At 40.0% G+C, this 19,937-nt stretch overlaps 2 protein-coding genes across 4 annotated transcripts; one reads left to right on the plus strand and one right to left on the minus strand.

The window, feature by feature from the left end:
- Nucleotides 1-612: 612 nt before the first annotated feature.
- LOC141793549 (DNA damage-inducible transcript 4-like protein) lies at nucleotides 613-2,139 on the plus strand. Its single transcript, XM_074674324.1, has 2 exons — nucleotides 613-895; nucleotides 1,366-2,139. The coding sequence occupies exons 1-2, from the start codon at nucleotides 718-720 to the stop codon at nucleotides 1,800-1,802; spliced, it is 615 nt and encodes a 204-aa protein (XP_074530425.1). The 5' UTR covers nucleotides 613-717; the 3' UTR covers nucleotides 1,803-2,139.
- A 211-nt stretch (nucleotides 2,140-2,350) lies between these two features.
- On the minus strand, nucleotides 2,351-18,516 carry brd8b (bromodomain containing 8b). 3 transcript variants are annotated; one of them, XM_074674023.1, is made up of 19 exons: nucleotides 18,443-18,516; nucleotides 17,457-17,553; nucleotides 16,054-16,123; nucleotides 15,920-15,969; nucleotides 15,680-15,802; nucleotides 15,509-15,589; nucleotides 15,220-15,284; nucleotides 13,922-14,091; nucleotides 13,272-13,463; nucleotides 12,938-13,031; nucleotides 11,698-11,840; nucleotides 11,148-11,580; nucleotides 11,024-11,061; nucleotides 10,736-10,935; nucleotides 10,260-10,352; nucleotides 9,743-9,811; nucleotides 9,354-9,639; nucleotides 6,900-6,944; nucleotides 2,351-3,833 (listed from the first exon to the last, which is right to left on the minus strand). In XM_074674023.1, the coding sequence occupies exons 1-19, from the start codon at nucleotides 18,459-18,461 to the stop codon at nucleotides 3,774-3,776; spliced, it is 2,328 nt and encodes a 775-aa protein (XP_074530124.1). In that variant the 5' UTR covers nucleotides 18,462-18,516; the 3' UTR covers nucleotides 2,351-3,773. The 3 variants fall into 3 exon arrangements, with proteins under 3 accessions (XP_074530124.1, XP_074530125.1, XP_074530123.1); XM_074674024.1 differs by lacking the exon at nucleotides 6,900-6,944; XM_074674022.1 differs by lacking the exons at nucleotides 2,351-3,833; nucleotides 6,900-6,944 and adding an exon at nucleotides 6,952-8,848.
- Between the last annotated feature and the right edge of the window lie 1,421 nt (nucleotides 18,517-19,937).

Genomic DNA, 19,937 nt, shown 5'->3' on the forward strand with positions numbered 1-19,937 from the left:
TTAAATCCGTATAATCAATAGTGAAATAGCTACTCAGTTTATTGAAGTATAATAAAAATTGTTCCAAATAACACAAAATAATAAGTACATTAAGCAGAAAACCCGGAGGCCAATGTGTCTAACTTTAGTTTGTTCAGAAGTACAAGACAGTCTCTTTGTAAAGTGGCTTTTAATCTTATATTGAAGACATATTGTTAAAAAAGGCACACATGAGGAATCTTAAAGAAGTCCTATTTAGCAACCTCATTTTCACTTTTCTTATTAATTCATTTATTTGATCATGTATAGCATTTCTTTCTTTCTTTATTGCTGTGCCGGTAATTATATGTAAAGAGACGCTGAATGATATAACTTAAACAAAAGCTGTGGGAGAAAAAAAAACACAAAAATACATTAAATATACCAAAAAGTCAATTCCATGGTAATTTAAGTCACATCATCAAATTTAAAGGTTATTGTATTAGTCTCTACGTGACCGGCGTCAGCTCTGCCCGGTGTAATGCTCAGACATGTTGCATGAGACAGCAGCTTGACGAATCAGGAACGTTCTTGAAGGAACCGGTAAGCCCCGCCCACTCTCAGCTGACGCAACGAGCTGCTGTATAAAAAGCTCGCGCTGCTTTCTGAGACCTGCTCAGCTCACCTCAGTCAATACATGGAGAAGACACAGACCACACGCTCGGAGGAGATACTGGTGCTACACAAACAAGAATCAGGATGGTGTATACCACGGCTTTGCTGTTCGGACACGGAGTGTCAGTCATGTCGGAGGACGAAAGTGTCATGGAGATGATAGGAAAGTATTTCTCCGAGCTCACCTCCACGGGCCGGAAGAGGCGCACTGTCCGGAGGGGGAGCGTCGAAAGCTGCGATGAGACTGACAACAACCCGCCTGGTAAGTTGTTGAAATTGCTGATGAAGGTTTATGCGTATGAAGGACAGTAAACGGGGAAGGCTCTTAAAATTTAGAATCTGATTGGTTAAATTAAGCGTCTAGATGTAATTATAGAGAGATGTTTGTTAGCTTATCACCTGGATGAGGACGCAACTGACGCAACTCCTCCTGGTCTGAAATCAGCTGATTGGGGCTGCTCCACAGCTGCTGATACAGTCTTTACTTATGACCTACTGATGACTCTTGTATTTTATGCAGTATTGCAAGACCTCCAGTCACATGATGATAAAAGTAGTAAGACAAGAAAAAGGTCCAACTCTTTCTTTTGTGTATTGTATACTGGAATTGCATCAGCCTAATTATGTTTTGATGCAAGAAAACTCTATCGTCAGAAGTATGTTTTTCTCGTCAAGCATGGTGATGTAGATTTGAAATTATATTTATTTTAACTTTGGGTTTTCTTTCAACAGTTGCACACTTTGATGCTGATGTGGACGCTCAGGAGAAGAGGTACATGACGCAGCAGATCGAGCGCTGTCTAACAGAGGCCAAAGCATCTACCCTTCACTGCCAGGTGCTGCTGCTGCCTTGCCACATGACCACCAGGGTGGGCCAGGACGTGGTGCACTCCTCCGCTGATGAGCCATGTGGGCTCCGGGGTGCCTCCATCAAGGTCTATGTGGAAGATAAAGAAGGCCTCAGGTCTGTGGGGAGCATCTACCCAGACCCGAGTGTCACCCCAACCTTTGAACTGTCTGTGGTCTTCAAGGCAGACAAGAATGATGGCTGGCCATCACTCAAGCACATCTTTGATACCAACAAAGTGTTGAAGCTGAGACCAGAGTACAGGCTGGTGAAGAGGAAGCTCTACTCCTCTGCCAGTCCGGTCATTCATGAATTCAACTAGGGAACAAGTTCAGAATGTAAACTCCAGCCTCACTGTTTACCTCTTTTTTGTGTTGTGCACAATGTTATGCTTCTAGTAACTGTTCTCCTGGACTGCACTGCCAGGAAATAACACCACTTTTACTGCATGTCTTAGTCTAACTTAGAGCAAGAGATGAAAGTATTTCCTTAGACTGAGATGCTGATATGATCAAAAGATTTTGCACATTTGTTTAAGTTGAATGTAAGAAGTGTACACTGCTGATGGTAATATGCTCCCAGGAATGGGCAGGACCTTCTCCTGAGGAGTGCTATGATTTTGTTATTTATGCAAACATTAAATACATTTTTCTACACTACTTCTTCAGTCTTGTGCTTGAATTTTGTGTGCCCTCGATGAACACCTGCTGTCAACGTTTACATGGACAACACAGATCCACTTTGGAGGTGTTACTATGAGAGAGAAATATAACTTAACATCATATAGTCTGCAGGATCTTTTCAATACACTGAATTTTCCTGTAATCTAAACAAATCCTGACAGTGAGCGTCTGATGTTTCAGCCTTAGATCAAATAAACTTATTTATTTAACAAATGTACAACAGAAAACATGACACATATATCAGCTACTCACACACAAATCTATGATCCATCTCTCAGGTACAAACGTCTTTTTTTGTACTCCTTTCTAACACAAAGCTCACATTCTTATGCTATTTCATCAGCACGCTGACTACATCCTAAGTGAACAGTAGGGACGCATAAATAATCTAGCAACAATAACCTCACTGTCTTTTCTAAGCCCATTAACACACTCAACTGTATTTCACATTAGTGATGACTATTTTCAAAAGGGAATATCTTTTTTTGTTTGTTTGAGAAAAACTTAATGGTTATCTGCCTTCAAAAGCATCAATTTGTTTCATCACAACTTTAAAAATTGCTGCAGATTAGGTTCCTGTACTTAACAGCCATGGTGCATTCAAAGACACTTTGACATCAGGGGTAGAAACATCTGCTGCTCATCAGCAACCTCATGGTTTAACAAAACATGAATATACATTTTTAACACTTTAATGACAGCTAATTTTAATTCTTCACATAGATGTCGATTTTCAGATGCTTTAGTGTTCTTGAATGTAACACCAAGAGACTTCAAACTAAACTGTCCATGTATAGGACTGTGATGTTTGCTCTCCTGCAGCCTCACAGGAGCTCTCTGAATAGGAAACTTAAGGGCTGTGAGAGGGTCTGTGGTTAATCTACTGACTTGAAAAGTGTTCATCAGAATTAAAAACACAGTTTGCCGTCAATGGGCTCTGATATGGACAACACACAGAGGCATCCTCACCCATAAACTAAACAAACAGACAGAATCCACCAGTCTGATGACACCAAAAGAAGACAGAAATCGTTCATAATTACATTTATATTAAAAAAAAGGCATTTCTCTACATGGGTTACCAAATAGATTTTCTGTGTATGTCACATTCATGTTTTCAAAGTGATCAAACTGATTGAATATCTTGTTTCTAGCCCGATATGCTGGACCACGCTCCCTGGGTCCATGATTCCAGGCGTCTGATCCTCTGCCCTCTACCATTTGATCCCAAACAAACGTTTGCTGGTGAAAAAAAGTCTCTCTTTAGTGTTGCTCCTTCTTTAAGTGAAATGACAAACTACTGCCTCTGCTGGTGAAATGAAACGTGGGTAAAGTGGTGTCCTGCACATTAACCAATCAGATGAAGCGGTCCGGGGGGAGATTTGATGCCGCGCTCTCACACAAGCTAACAGATGTTCCAGTCTACACATACCCTTCTCTACGCTTCTGTAGGATGAATAAGGTTACACACACACACACACACACACACACAGTTTGCACAGTCCTCCTAAGAAAACGCTGTGTGACAGAGACACATTCAGCCCCATGTTCTCTGATCCACAGAGCAGCTCTTTGTCTTTCAGAGTTTCTCCAATCTCTGAAACATCAGTCTATTTCTTCATTTTGAGGTCTGCCTCCATGGCACTACGGCGACCCCTGGTGCCTCCATCCTGTATCACAGAGACAGATGAAAGAGGAGCAGCGGGAAAAAGATAGATGGAAAGCAAGAAAAAAAGTTAGCATAAAAGTGTGCAGGTCAAAGGTCAGCTGGGGAGGGTGAATGAAGACCCTGTGGTGGGCCTCGTCATGAGACTGAGCTCAGTACAAAAAACACAGCAGTCCACCTGGAAAGGCTTCCTCCCAATAATGAGAAACACAATAATAAACAAATCAACAACAAAACCATACAATGAGAATCAAAAAGATTGATCAAATCAAAAAGAAGGAGAAAAAGAAATTAGAACATGCAGAGACACAGACGACAGCACACAACGGAAAAACACAGGAAACCGGCATGGGCTCATAAACAGAAGGTCGACGGAGGCTTTGGTGATGAAAGGTTATTTCAGCTTGTGTGTGTGGCTGTGAGAATAACGTAAAAACAGAACGATAAGTTTATGAGGATGGATCCACAGTGTGTGAAATGTGCGTGATATATGTGTGTGTGTGTGTGTGTGTGTGTTTGTGTGTGTAAGACCTTAAGAGACTGAAAGAGTGAAGGGGAGTGGCCCTTTAACAGTTTTAACTATCAGACAGTTTCAGTACAAATGAGGACACATGCTCCTTTTCTTGTCTTCGAGCACCAATGAAAACATTTTAGTGTCTGATGGGTGGAGTCACAATGACTCTGAACATGTGATCACAACAGTTCCCTGTGAGTCAGACGACAGAAGCTGTTACCTGAAATATATCTGTATCTGTACATACTTTTGTCTGATTTCTTTCTGCCCTTATGAGATGCATGTGAATCAGTGTCAGAAAAGGTGAAGCCACAGACTTCAGTGAACCAATCAGAATGAAAGCCTGCTCGAGACAGAAATACAGGCAAGGGTTTTGTGCCCAACATAAAATTAGTTTATGTATTGCACAGGAACTTTTTGCTCAAATAAAATTAGAAATACAGTACTGATCGTTGTTTACATAGTGAGGCCCATAAATTAACATAATTCTGGTGTTTCATCCCCAATAACAAGTCACTTAAGCAATATTTTAGTATTTTTTAGCCTAAAGTTAAGCCTGACTAGTGAGCAAACCACAGTAAGAAGAAGACCATCTGAGCAGCTCATGAGTGCAGCCTTACTTTGAGACAGCAGTGAGGTTGTTTCTTATGGTACCTGCCAATCAAATCTGATCAAAGCCCTCTGCCAGTCCCTAAGTGAGGTTACTGCTCACCCTGTCAGGATTATAACTCACATCATCTCCTGCTCATCTTAAACTACCTTCACATATTGCAGTGAGAAGAGCAGTAAATAAAACCTGAATGTTACCTTCAAGTTATTATAACTTTCTTTAAGCTTTAACATAAAAAAAAAATTAAGCTCATAAGTTCTGTGTTAAAAACAGGACTTAAGTCAGCTAATCCTTAACGTAACCAATCCCCTTCAACATCTGTGGAAAAACTGGCTCAAAAACTCTGTAATTTCACAACTTTGCAAAGGAATGTAACTGCTGCCAGCATCAGCATCCTTCATTAATCTCTGATCTTTTTGGTGTAATACATACAGAAACTCTTCACTTGTTGGCCAATATACACAAGGATTGGCCTTTTGCGCAAACTTACTGATAACATACATTAGTGGTTTGTTTTCTTTTTGTTTTTCCTTCCTAACATTTTGTTTCACTCTTCAATTTCGTATTCATTAAATTTTTCTGTTAAGATTATGATTATTATCTTAATGTTGTACTGTATCATACCTAAATATATGTTTTTTTTTTCTTTTGTTTGTGTTTTTTTTAATATCTGTTTTTGTTTTCTGGGAGTTTTTTGTTCATGTTCAAGTGGTGCTTGATAAGTTCCACCAGCACCGCAAGTGTTCATCTCTGGTCCGCTTTGACTTGTGTTTCTCTGATTATAACAAGGGGTACATTGATCACAATTTTCTGACCGTCACCAATCTTTAAAAAGTCTGACCTGCCGATACCGATTTGGGCCAATACAGATTTTTTCTTATAACTGACAGCATATACCTTCAATGTTCCAATCTTATTTTATTTTATTGAAAATCATTGAACAATACCTTTAAACCAATAAAATCTTTATGTTTTAACTTAAACAACCAACAAAGTGTCCTGAATTTTAGGTCTCAGAGCAAAAAGCAACAAAGGCTGGCTGTCAGACCTTCCTGGAGGTTTATAAAATCAGTTTCATATGTAAGGATGGGCCGATCATTGAAAATTAAGGAAATTGGCATTGTTCGGTGCATGGCTAACTATAACGTATGTATATTCATTAAAATGCAATACAAATATATTTAAAGTGAGATCAGATCTTAAGTAAACAATAAAATGAGTATTACTGATGAACGCATATAGACGTCTCACAATACTGGTATGCATCTATTTTTTCCCCCTTTTTCAACTTCTCCAAGTCTGAGGTTGATTTTCAGTTGTTTAATATCCTGCACAAAATATCAGTGCTTTCTAGAGGAGGCACTGTGTTCCTTAAGGACATCATAACAATGTCTGTCACTTAATGTTGGGTGTTTTACTAATCCTATCAACTAACATTCACACTGATAGTCTTATAAATCTCCAAAACCAAAACATTGTTGCTAAGATGTTTGAGTAGAGCTTAACTCGTTGAGTACATTATCAAAAAATACTAAAAGAAAGCATGTTTTAGTGATCTGAAGAGATTATTGTTGCAGAATAGTTGAAGTTTCTGATTTACCATTAACTTATTTGTTTTTTATACACAGCTGTTGAGCTGATCCCTTAGATTTTTGGATGTTTAAATATTTCCTCTTTATCACGAAGGAGTCTTGTCCTCTTACTTTAAGAACTCTTTGTCTTCCTTAAATGCCTGAGATGAGAAGATGACTATATGGATGTGTACGGAATGTAATCCATTGTTTTGTGTGTGTGTGTGTGTGTGTGTGTGTGTGTGTGTGTGTGTGTGTGTGTGTGTGTGTGTGTGTGTGTGTGTGTGTGTGTGTGTGTGTGTGCTTTGTTGACACAAGCATGTGCGGAGCGTGGCCTGGCTCTGGTGAAATCTGAGGGAGAACCTGAATACTTACAAAGAGAGAGAGAAGGAAAGCAGGAGAGGCCATTGGGACACTGTCCTGTAGGAGGACAAACATCGGAGTGAGAAAGAGAGAGAAAACACACACGTGCGTGAGAGAGCAAGTTTCCAATACAGGTCTGCTTCAAACACAGGGACACACCGTGGAATGAGCGTCCAATCCACTGCTGCAAGGCACATCTGAATACACACACATACATTCACACACAGCTTCAAAGATAGAAAGATCTGAGCGCAGAAAACAGTAAGACTGAGAAACACAGACAGATACAGAGGCAGAGGTAAAATCAAGAGAAAGTCAGGTACGCTCAGTCTGAAACACACATTGCTCACAGCATCCAACCACAGTTCATGACCCTCACAAAAATTATCCTGAGCCTCTAAATGTTAAAGATAATAACAGATCTCAGAAATATGTGGAGCAACTCACCCACAAAAATTCTGTGATCTACATTTATCCAAATTAAAATAATCCCAGTTTTTCCTGTCTGGAACAGACTTTCCAGATTCCATGTAACTTAAAAAGAAACGCCCTGACAGACAGACAGACAGACAGGAACCCTGTAAGCAACACACGTACATCCAATATTCCCACAAACAGGACATATAAATGCACACACACATGGCAGCAAACAGAACAAGTCATCACAGACAGAAACAGCCAAACAGCTGAGTCAGTGACAGGCAGATGCAGACAGACAGGAGTTAGTGAGAAGAGGAATAGCCAGCATGCAGGACATGAATCAGCCGCTGAGTCTAGACCAGGAAATATTCCAGAGAAGCACGATGTAGTGAGCAGAGAGGAAAGTGGATCTGGTGACCGAGGACTGTGCAGGGCTAATCAGATCTCTACAGGGCCCCCTGTGGTTTCAACAATGTGCCCGATGCTCCTTACAGAGCCAATAATCAGTGTTTACTTTCAGAGAGGTCATCACACTGCAGACACCAGACTAATCACTGTGACCTCACTGGCTCCAGCACGTTACACTGAAGTTTATATTTTTATTTAGAGGCAGCATTAACACTTCAGTGCAGTCACTCAGTTAAATCAGGATACAAGAAGCTCAAAACAAGAGTCAGTAAAAGCTTTTCATGGGTGTAACACACACTCAGCTCTGCTGCTCATCCCATAAATGCATGTTCTTTAAAAATGTGGCTCCATGTAAAAATGAAATGAACAGGTTTTACATAAGTATAAGATTTATGCCAAGAGGAAAATAGTCCATCAAAGACAAATTTTCTTACACTTTGTGCTTGTTTTTTTTTTGACTTTTTGTAGAAGTCAGAGCCAGTCCACAAATGTCTACAGCTGCTGCAAAAAGTTTCTGTCCTAAGTTTGGCTGTGAAGCATTTTCTGTGATGAACGTTTTTCGTGCAGTTTTCTTAACACTGACAGGGCAACAGACACAAAGCTTCTGTGATGAAAACACAACTTAAACCGAACATTTTGAGCTCATGATGGGATGTTTTAAGTAAAAAACTCTTGATCATAACAAACTATTATCCCAGTGGATTGTCCCTGTGACTTGAAATCAGTAGTTTCCAAACAACCACTGGTCACCAACCAAGCAATATACACCATCAAGCATCGAGCTGTGAAGAAGAGTAGCAGCTTGATGAGGTGATGGCTTTAAGAAAAGTTCATATTTGGAGGCATTTTTATTAAAATCAAACTGTTTAATAAAAAGTCAAAGATTTCAGAGGGAGACATGAGTCCACAGTCTGAATATGTGAGAAATAAGTCAGTAGTAGCATGAAGGTATGGTTTCAGTTTTTTATTAAAAATACACTGATGTATATTTATTTAATGTTATTAAATTTATGATGTATTCAACTATTTTATGAAGGTAGAATCAGTTTACAGCTGTATGTTGGAGTCATAAGCAAAGGGTTTCTGGTTCTGGTTTGCGTCCGTTGGCTCTCTCTGGGTACTCCAGCTTCCTCCTACAGTCCAAAAACATGCTCTTTGGGTTAATTGGTCTCTCAAAGGTGTGAGTGTGTGGTGTTGTCTGTCTACAGCCCTGTGATAGGCTGACAACCTGTCCAGGGTGTAACCCTAAACAGGATAACTAGCATGAAACCACTTTTCCTGTTTGAACAGAACAATGAGAATGTTTGTTATCACTGAAATCCATGTCGAGATTTATTCATAATCTGCAGCTGCACTTTAAAATGAACAGCACTGGTAACGTTATTCAGGATCTGGAGAGAAGGCAGGCGTCCCAGTTAGCTCACTGCTACACTCACAGTGTGGGGAGCAGGGGGTGAGCTCACAGGTCCTCTTGTAAAAAATCAAACACTCAGGACACTTTAGAGTTTGTGTATGAAGAGCTGTACCAAAGTAAAGACTTGTTTGACACTTAGAGACAATTATTAGGAGAACCAGAACAAGAAATCATCATTACTCATGTGTTCCCTGATTTCTTCCACATCAAGTCGGTAAACCCACCTTCTCAGCTGACTCTCCTGGCTTACGGTTTCCCTCCCTGCCGCGAAGGCTCTTTGCAGAGATGGCGCTCTCTGAGGTCTGCATGATGAGCTGGGTGGCCAGGAACTGCTGCACGTGCTCCAGGACGTCACGCTGCATCTCCAGAGCCATGTGGTACACGTCGTGATCGGATGAATTGTACATGACAGCGTTCTGAAACATCAGCATGATGTCGCGCTGGAACTCGGCCGTCGTACGGATCACACCGGACTCGATGTTTTTCTTGATTGCAGACAGGTCCATAGGTCTGGGGCAGGAAGAGGAAAATGTTAAGAGGAAGGAGGAATGTATTTAACAAACAAGTGTCATGATTTACTCCTGTTCAACGAAAAGCACAACTACGGCTTCACCTGTGTACGATGCTGTGGTAACCAGGTGCGATGTCGTCTGACACAGGCTGCAGGAAGACACTGGCATACCTGAGAGAAACACAACTTTAGAAACTGACACACACCTGCTTTCTCCCTGTTGTTGCTCACTAACATTTGGATAAAACTATGAGACTTTTGTTTGTTTTTTTACACGTTGAGCATCTTCTAAACAAAGGCTTCAGCTTCAATCTCAGCGTTATGGTTCGGCAGAAAGGCACAATAGTGATGCACACACTGTCTTAGGTGTGGTGATCTTATGGCACTCAACAAGTAATTTTGAATTTGTTTGTATCACTTCATCATAGTACACCAGAAAAAACAGCCCATTACAGAGCATTCTCTATTAACAAGTCTGGTGCAACAGCCTAAAAAACTGTACTGCAGTATGGACTCTCAGATCAAATAGGAGGAAATAGGAGGAAATATGAGGCTCGTGAAAATGTTTTTTGCCAAGCATGACCCTGAATGACATTGATGTTATTTTAAAAAGTTCCACCTGTGGTTGGCCGCAGCTCTCCACACCAGCATTATGGCTTTCTTCCAAATCTTCTGAGCCTGCACCGCCTCCTGGTCCTCACCACATGTCGATCTATTTCAAGAGAAGAAGTGAAAACAGAGAGGGTAAGAAGAGAGAAAGTGATTTCCACAGTAACTAGAAACGAGAAGGGGAAGAGAAATCACAAGGATAAACGCTCGTGCTGTTAAATCTGTTGTGTTAGCAGCTGAAGACTCCTTAGCTCAGACATTCCTGACCTGACGCGGCAGTCAGGACATGAACGTGCAGGATAAATGCCAGCTAAGCTGTATTCACTCCCAAAGAAGTGTTTCTCAAACATTTAACCATGGTGGGGGCAGGGTTACCCTATGCGTTGTCCTGAATTCACATGAGCTCTTCCTGGAGTATGACTGACCCAAGAGCTCATGTGAATTAAACAGTCCATGCTTTACTCGCTGCCACATGTGCACACTCACAGCTGAGAGGACGAGGCTGGGCTGCTGGCCAGTGAATCTGCTGTGTAGCGCTGGGAAGGAGGTCCATAACCATCCTCACTTTCACTGGCTGCCCGCTCCACCTCCGACAGGTAGGGACCCTCCCCCTCTCCACATTCCTCCTTCAGCTCCATCCCTTCATCAGGGTCACCTTCACTCCCCGCCTCCTCCTCCTTAACCTCCTGGATACAAGAACAGACACATCCAGAGTAAAACAACAGGAGTAAACATCATTTTTGCACTTGCAGAAATGTTCATAAATGTGTTCACCTTTGACTCTCTCCCTGACACGCTGCTGTCCTCAGAGTCTGTTGGAAAAAAATGAAAAGTGATTAGAAAAACATCAAGAAAGGAGCACGAGTCCTGTTTTCTGTTCTGGAAAAACAGCACCCACCCAGACAAGGTGGGTTAGGCTCCGGCTGGCTCCATTCCTCGCTTTCACTCTTCACTGTTGCTTCTGTGACCTCCCTCCCAGCCACCCCTTCCCCTGTAACCTCACTCCCTGTTGCTCCATCATCAGAGTTGATGGAAGAAGTGACTTCACTTCCTGTCACTTCAGGTCCTTCACAGTTCCCCTTGTTCTGCTCGTCTCTTTTAGTTTCTGGTTGAGTCTGAGTCTCTATGCCTGCAGGGATCAAGGACGCTCCTGGGGTCACATCTTGAGGCTCTGACGTGGGGTCCTGGACTGTGGGTGGTGGGTCTGAGGCCTTCAGCTCCTGGGTCTCCCAGGGGCCAGGAAGGGTGTGTCCTTCTGAGACGGCCTCTTCGCACAAAGAGAGCGCTGCTTCTACTGCTGCTGCGTCTAAAGCCTCCACGGAGTCATCCACCTGGGCAGAGTGAGGCAGACACAAGAACACACGGCTGGATTAAAAAAAGGATCAAAATGACCACCACACCTGTAAAAGATCACCTTTAAATGTGTTATAGACAGTTACAGTACGCACCTTCTCCTCAATGATGGCGATGATGCCTCCCACTGTCTCCAGGTCCAGCTCCTCTCCCAAGTAGGACACAGCTACAAGGTCTTCTTCTACTAACCCCGTCTCCTCTCCTAGCTCTGCTTTCACTGCAGCTTCAGCTTCACCCTCTGATACACAAAGAGACAGTCAGTCTAAGTCAGCAACAATCAGATTTCAACATGTTAGAGTAAAAGCTGGGATGAAGCAGGGAATACTTAAAGGAAGAGTCTGCAGGATTTTCCTAAAAAGTAGGAGTTCAACTTTTACAGGAATAATCCTGCTCCTACAGGCCACTAAACATGTGTGTCAGTGTCTGTGTCTGCCTAAAACCCTCTCCTCTGCCTGTATGTTGACTTTTTGGTTATTTCAGGACGTTTCTGGGCTAGAAGGTGTGGCTACCTCAGCCAATCACAGTTCACCCAGTGCATAAGTGACTTTGCATATTGATTAGCAAGTGGAAGATGCTATCCTGAGCGGCTACAATCGTGGACATAGCTTGGAGAAAAAAAACACACAATCAAAGTGAAACAAAACGCGAAACAGATCGAGCTCTTCACTAAATGAGGGTGACGCTTGGCTCAACTTACACTCACTTTCGGGCACTTGAAGAGCAGCATCGGACAAAGAGAGAGGCAAGTTGGCTTTCTCGACATGTTAGCATGTTAGCGTGTGCTGACATGCCAAGTCAAGTGCACAGCTCTCGAGTCTCCCACAAAGAAACACAATGCTGCAGGTGGTTGATGGGCTAGCAAGTGTGTGTGCGCTGCCGCTGGCACTGAGCCAAAGAGGAGAAGCCCAATTTGAATTTGTGTTTACCAACAAGAAACGAAAATTACTGCTGACTCTACCTTTAAACAATAAAGCTACCTCCGGAAGTAATTTAAGATCATTTTGGTAGCTTTATTTCCTCCATTAAGAAACCAGGAAGAACCTGTGGATAATGATGTGCACAGTTGAGGTTGTGAGTCAAACTCTGAGCCCCCTGGAAACATAATTCAACCACTGAGCTTTACTGGCACTGAATGTTACTCTTTGTTTGACTTTGACCACATCAACCTTCCATCTTTGCTCTCCTAATTTGCTCCATTCTCCTTCCAAAACCTAAGTTTGCTGTTTTCTTTCCCCAGTATCAAGTAGAAATGATTTTATTACCTTTCAAATAAAAAATAAATGATTTTCGAGTGTCAATTATATTCATTAATGAGTCTTGCACATTTCACTTCACCTGTGATGACATCGTGACCAGCCGGTAAAGCAGTGGCTGTGGTAGCTGTTTGGACTCCATTGGTGAGGCTTCCAGTGCAGTCTCCTTCTCCAACCTTACATCAAAGAAGCAAGAATAACACAAATATGAGACCTGAAAACTGTTCATAACTGATTTTTGTAGAGTAGGCTCTTGTTTCTGGGGTGAATGTGGTTACAGTAACGTTACTTCATTGGGTTTTAAAATGATTACTTCAGTAAGAGTATTTCTAGGTGATCTGTTTTAATCCATATGATCTATTTTCCTGGTATTATTGTTGTTAGAATGTAATGATCAGAGCGAAGCATGCTCGTACCAGACGGGGACTGGCTGAGATGAGGTTTCCTTTCTTCAGCAGCTCCGACAGAAGGGGCGATGGTGGTGGAGTGGCTTTCTGGGCTATGAGCCTCTTTTGCGGTGTATCATCTACCAAAGCGGCCAAACCTCCATCTTTGGGCCCCAGGCCTGGAGCATCTGTCGCTGGTAGAAACACTCCAACCCCCTGGGCCTGGCAGAGGCAGCAAAGACTTAGTTGGCACATCGAGCCACAATATCTGAACCATTCCCACAGAAGAGGAGCGAGGTTGTAAAAAAAAGGTTTGGGTTTGATAAAATGTTTTGTTTTTTTGAGTCAAAAGTGAAATCTTTGATCATTTAACTCAAACATTACCTTTGATAAATATAACAGGGATTTCAATAAAACCAGGGGTCCTTTAGAAGGTCCATTAAAGCCAAATTAACATCTTTAGAACTATTTCTTTACTGTTTACTGTAAATACTTTCTTTATTCTAAGCAATTATTTTTGTACTGCAGGGCAGTAAAGCATGTGGCATAGAGAAGCTCCCGGGATTTACTTTGAAAGAAATCCTCTTAAGACACATTCTTGTGAAGTACTGGCAGAACTCTTGTGATGTCTCATCGATGCTTTCAAAGACAAACACGGTTTTGAAGAAATGTTTTCTTACCACTGAGTGGGTGGTGGTGGTGTCCTCAGAGGCCACGCCTCCGGTATCCATGGGCGGCGTGGAGACTGAAGAGTCACCCTGAGAGTCCATGGTGGGGGGGCTGGCACCCAGAGGGGAACGTACAGTAACACTAGGCAGACGCTTTGGGGTGTTTTTCACCGCCTGACGAACTGTGATGAAGGAAAAGTTCAGAGGAGCCAAGAGGGAGAATGAATCAACCTGCTTGAATAACTTTGTTCAGGGACTAAACAAAATGCTCATCAGAACAAAATGATGGAGGCTTCAGGTGGTGGTAAAGCCATTCAAATCTAAAACCATTAGAGAGACAGATCCTTTCTTTAAAGATGCTATGAGGAGGATCTGTTTTAATGGGACTGGCTCGCCAACGTCTGGCCCAGAGTCTCATGCACACTGTCGCAAATTACTTTCAGTGAGGGGTGTGTTTGTTTATTAAATAGAAATTGGATCAAAACAAATCTTCTTTGTTCAAGACAACTTTTTACTGGAAACAACGAGGTAAGGTATTTATCAGTACAGTTACATAGCGCTACAGTCTGAAATGTAACATCAAGCAAACGTTGTAGTTGCCGGCCACATGTAGCCCTACCGTCAGTCTGGTGCGCTGACGTATCTGTAGGCTAACGTAACAACAAGTAAACACTGTCAGGTTGTAAGTAGTTTAGTAGTCATTTATATTTAGCACAGCTGACAGCTCAGTGCTCTAAGACATGTCTGCAATCTGTAACGTTAGTGAATCCTGGTAATGTCCTGCCAGTCATCTACCAAGCAGAGCTAATATAATCTCACTCTTCGATTTATTGATAGACTCTCAAGTTTGAACAGACCACTGCAGAATAACTGCTGACTGTAGGTTTGAATGAACATTATCACTAACAGCTCACAAACGTGCCGTAAATCAATACGATCCCGCTCGACCTGATCAGGTAGCTAGGAAGTAGCAAGTTAAAACTACCTGTTACCTGTAATATTGGGGCTGATCATCTCATTTTAAAGTGTGGATTATGATCAGGCATATTTCTAGAAGGGAGACTTTTTCAAGATCACTTTCAAACTCCTCACAGCACCTTTAAAAAGTGATGACAAAGAAGTTCTAAGAAGAAAGAAATGTTCTGTTTTAATTCATTTTGATTCATCCATCCACAATGAAGGTTTTAATTTTACTGCCAAATCTTGGTGGACTTTTTTTTCAGTGGACCATTTTCTGCTGTTCAGTTTCATGTATGTTCAAACAGTAACTCAAAGGAGGCACTATGTGCTGTGTGACCAATGTGACCTACGTTGGTACGCTGTTTCTGTGGCTTTCCTCTTCTGCTCTGCTTCCTCTTCGTCCTGCTTCTTCTTTCTGAGCACAGAAAAACAAAGGTTTAGAATTCATCTCTTTAAAACAATCTTTTTTTTTTATTTTAGTGCATCATTTAATAGATATAGAAGTAATCTAGGGCCAAATATAAACCAACAGACCAAAAACCTCTGATGATTAAATGAAAACACTTGATAATGGCCTGTTTTTTGAAAAAAAAAGAAGAAGCTTCAAACAATAAATATGAAGCAGAGGAAAAGTCTTACAGTGTGATCTCTGTCCACAGCTCCTTCAGCTGAGAGTCCATGTGACCCGTTTGTATTAGATCTACCTCCTTCTTCAACTTCCTGTCAGGACGGAAAGCACAGGAAGCTTAAATGCTTCATCCCACAGATCTCACAGACGTTATAAGAGGACTGTACAGAAGTGTAATGTACCTGTACTGCTCTTGTGTATCTCGCAGTAGTTTTTTCAGTTCCTCTATCCTCTCAGTAGTTAGCCTTCGAACAATAACATCTTCAATAGTTTCGACCACCTCCCCCTTCTCCCCTCGTTTACGCCTAAAGTAAAGGAGAGAAAATAACATATAGTAAACCTTCATACATTTTTCCTTTCACGAGAAAATATTACGTGAGCTGCTTAGAAGTGTGGGTCTTAGTATGAACTTTAACACTGACTTAGGTGCTTCAGTGGCCTCCAGCAGCTCTGAGTATTGTGACGCACAGTGCTGCAACAGAGAGAGAAGGATGTGTTAAAATGAGGCAAATGAAAGTCACAGCCTGGGAACAGATCCACAAGTTCACTTTCTCACCTTCTGTGAAAACCAGTCTGGTGGACGGCCAGGCTCTGAGAAAGGCTTGATGGCTCTACTTACAGACACCCTTTCAGAGAAAGAGAATTAAAAAGTTAGACAACGAGACAAAATGGAAAAACATAGAACTGATACACTTCACTTTCTTTTCAAAGACTTTTTAGATCAGTATCTACTGTTAGTAAATTTGATCAACGTCTCATACAAACTGTTTACTGGTCGGTAAAGTAATGTAGGGACAATGAGTAAACTGTTCATTGTTACCCCTCAAGCTGGATAACTAACCCAAGGCTGACCTCTAGTTGTGAAACTGAAACCTAATATTAGACATTATTGCTCACAGGTCATAGTTAGAGAAATTAAAGCAAAAATAAATATATAAACAAACATACATAAAAAGAAAAATAAAATACCCCCAAAAATCATGTGTGAAAGAGCAAAATCATGTTTGAACCAACGCATGTTTGCATAAAACGTTGATGAGATAGTGTTGTTTCATTAACCTTGATATTTTTCCTGAATAGTGAAACTTTTTGTTAAATCTTTTTGTAATTCTTATTTTTTTATGGAATTTGATTGAAGGAAGACAACTCCAATATTAATTACATTAGTAGCAACTGTAGCAAAAACATGTTTATGCAAAAAAGAAAAAAGACAGCAACCAAAAAAGGGACAGGCTGAAGCCCCAAGGCTTATTTTAGCCTACCACCCTAGGAGTAACTGAATAATTCACAGTAAACATCAGTACTTTTACAATATTTCAAAACACATGATGGCTTAAACGAAAAATCGAATTCAATTAAATTTCATTGTAACCTTTGATAATTTTAGATTTTCAAGTCTTCTTTAAACTAACATAGAATTACACATCTTTATTTCATTGTTTAGTTCATTCCAAAACTTTACACTCAAAACTGACACACATCTTATTTGAGATTAGTCCTGACTTTGTGAGTTTCAAACATTAGCAACCCCCTAAAATTGTAAATGCCCTGCCTTAGCTTAACATTTTTTGAATTGAAACAAGTATTGTTTTATTTACTACTCGAAATATAATTTCCAATGTTTTTAAATATACAATGTCCATAACTTTTAATGTATGTCATCTTATAAAAAACTGATTTGTAGTGTCACAGTACCCAACTTCATTCATTGACCTAATAGCTGTTTTCTGTAGTTTAATTATTGGATCTAGGTTCATTTTCTATGCATTTCCCCAAATTTCTGCACAGTATGTCAAAGAATTGAAATAGACAATTCATGTTGAAGGTTTTAGCAGAAAAACACGCATAATTCCTTATTTATCTTCTCCAACAATTATTTTATGATTAATTGTTCAGATTGTCTCTGATTTAAAAAAAAACACTCATTCAAAACGCTAGTTGAAGGAGTCCTATACTTACCAGTTTTGATCCCCGCTCCTCATTACAGAGGAGGCCAGGCAGAGCTTCTCCCTGACTGACCACGGCTCCGTTGGTCCCACATTGAGAATCTTGTGTTCTGAGAAAGAAATCAAATATGCATTAAAAATGATGAAATGAAACAAGGCATTCAACAACTCAGGTCCATAATTTTTTTCTAGATTTTCCAACAGGACAAATAAACACCAACAGTTCTGCAAAAGCACCGTCACTTTACTGGATGTACCGGACAAGATTATAACATAATACAATATAAATGTGGCACAAAAACACAACACGATTTAAAGGGATTTAGTAATGAAAATAGTTCTCTTTGACAAAGCTGGGGCAGCATTCTCTTATCCTTCATTCTAACGTGACTTTTCCCTTAGGTTGAAAATCTGCTTTGTTGTGTTTCTACCGCAGACGTTTGTTTATGGGTCCTACGGTGATTTACATAAATTCACATTTCAATCAATTCGCAAGTGTGTACTGTACATATGTAGGAAATTCATACAAAGCCATAGAGACGAACTTTGGTCGCTCTGGTTTGCTAATTTAATATATGTACAATTTATTGAAGTTTACTCGCAATCTTTTGTAGGCGACAGTGTGTACCAACATGCTAACTGGCTTCCTGTTTTTGTGATAAAAAAACATTTTCTTCATGTTATCTAAAAACCGGCAGTAACATTAGAACGACTGGGTATAATAGCAGTAAAACCTAAATGCATATTTCAGGGTTTAATAATGATAAAACAATTTACATTAAACGAAAAATGTAATATTGCTACAAGCTAACAAAACACATTACGGGGGGACACTTTCCTGAGACACACACATATACAACTACATAGTGACATGTTTTTAAAAAGGACACGAAGCTGAACAAACATACAAAATTAATAATTTTTAATTTAATGCACCCTGCAGCAGTTTAATTTTGCAAGGAAAACTCTAAGAAAATAGAAAATGGAAAAACTACTCACTGCCGATTCCGCTCGCCATTTCTAGACCAGGACGTGAGCTCAACTTCCGCCGGAAAGGTTTCAGTGAAACACAGAATAGCGGACTGGGATAACAGGAGTGAACAACGACTCATAATAACAAGTCAACAATTAAGAATATTATTCGATTGTTTTCCACTTTCGAATTTTCAACAAAAAAAGTGATTTTATTCGTTCGTCATGTGTAGCACAGCTAAGAGACCGACTTAAGGTTATTAAGTTACAATAACGTTCATGTTGATGTGATGTCTTTGGTTATGACTTCCACATCGATAACTTCAAACATAAACGAACACATTTAGTGAGAATTCAGCTAAATTTGGACAGCTCAGGGAATCTGCCTATTGTTTCTGCTCATAAAGGTAAATTCTGATAGAGTTTATGTTGTTGGCCAGCGTCAAACTCGAAATTTATCTAAAAAAAAAAATCCGAGGTAAAAAAAGATGATCAGACTATGGAAATAGTACATGCTTTACCCTGTTTTTGATATAAGGGCATACAATTTAAATTCACAATATTTTGTAGTTAAAAACTTTGAATTTGAAAGGTGATGAGGTGTAACTAAAATAAACAAAAATGGTCCAATGTGTGGTTATATCTTAAAAAATAGGGTGTTTTCTTTTGGTATTTCATATGCTTATGTAATGAACCTGAAAACTAGTTCCTTTAATCAGAATAACTTGGCATCACCACTTATTTCGAGAGGCAGACAAAAATCAACTTTGAAGTGCATACTGGAAGATTTTTAATACCTTTAACTATAAACTAATTGGTTGTGTGACATTTAGACCTCACAATTTGTTCATATTACCCTCGTAATTTTCTGTTTGACTTGACTATTTAAATATATTGTATTGTATCAGGAAGTGAATGCTAACAATAAAGATCAACCAAAACAGAGGGTGAATGTGAGGTACGCAAGTGGTGGCTGAGCAAAACTACCTTCTTCTTCTTCTTCTTCTTTTTATTATTATTATTATTATTATTATTATTATTATTATTATTATTATTATTGTTGTTGTTGTTGTTATCATTATCATTATTATTATTGATAATAATAATAATAATAATAATAATAATAATAATAATAATAATAATAATAATTCATTGATAATTCATTTATTTTTATTGTTATTATTTTTAGTAGTAGCAGTAATAGTAGTAGTAGAAGTGATAGTAGAGTCTTTATTATTACTATTTGTTTGATTTGGATGAAACGAAATGGAGAAACTGTATTGGTCTGTGACTCAGTATTGGTTTTCATGTCAACGTGTGTTGTACATCTTCTAGAGAAAAAAATCCTCTGACTTTTATTGTTGTTGTGTATTAATGGAACCTGTGCTATCATTGTGTTTGGTGTTGTGGTCAGTGAACCTTTCTTGAAGAGTTACCATCTGGATCGAATTATAAAATGGCCAAGTAGGCTTTATTGAGAGTTGTAGCTTAACCCAGGATCCTCACACTGAGGACAGTTACA

Source organism: Halichoeres trimaculatus, unplaced genomic scaffold, assembly GCF_033239565.1.
Source record: "Halichoeres trimaculatus isolate MK-OKI-2021-1 unplaced genomic scaffold, fHalTri1.1 fHalTri1_scaffold_7, whole genome shotgun sequence".
In the NCBI taxonomy this organism is placed as follows: Eukaryota; Metazoa; Chordata; class Actinopteri; order Labriformes; family Labridae; genus Halichoeres; species Halichoeres trimaculatus.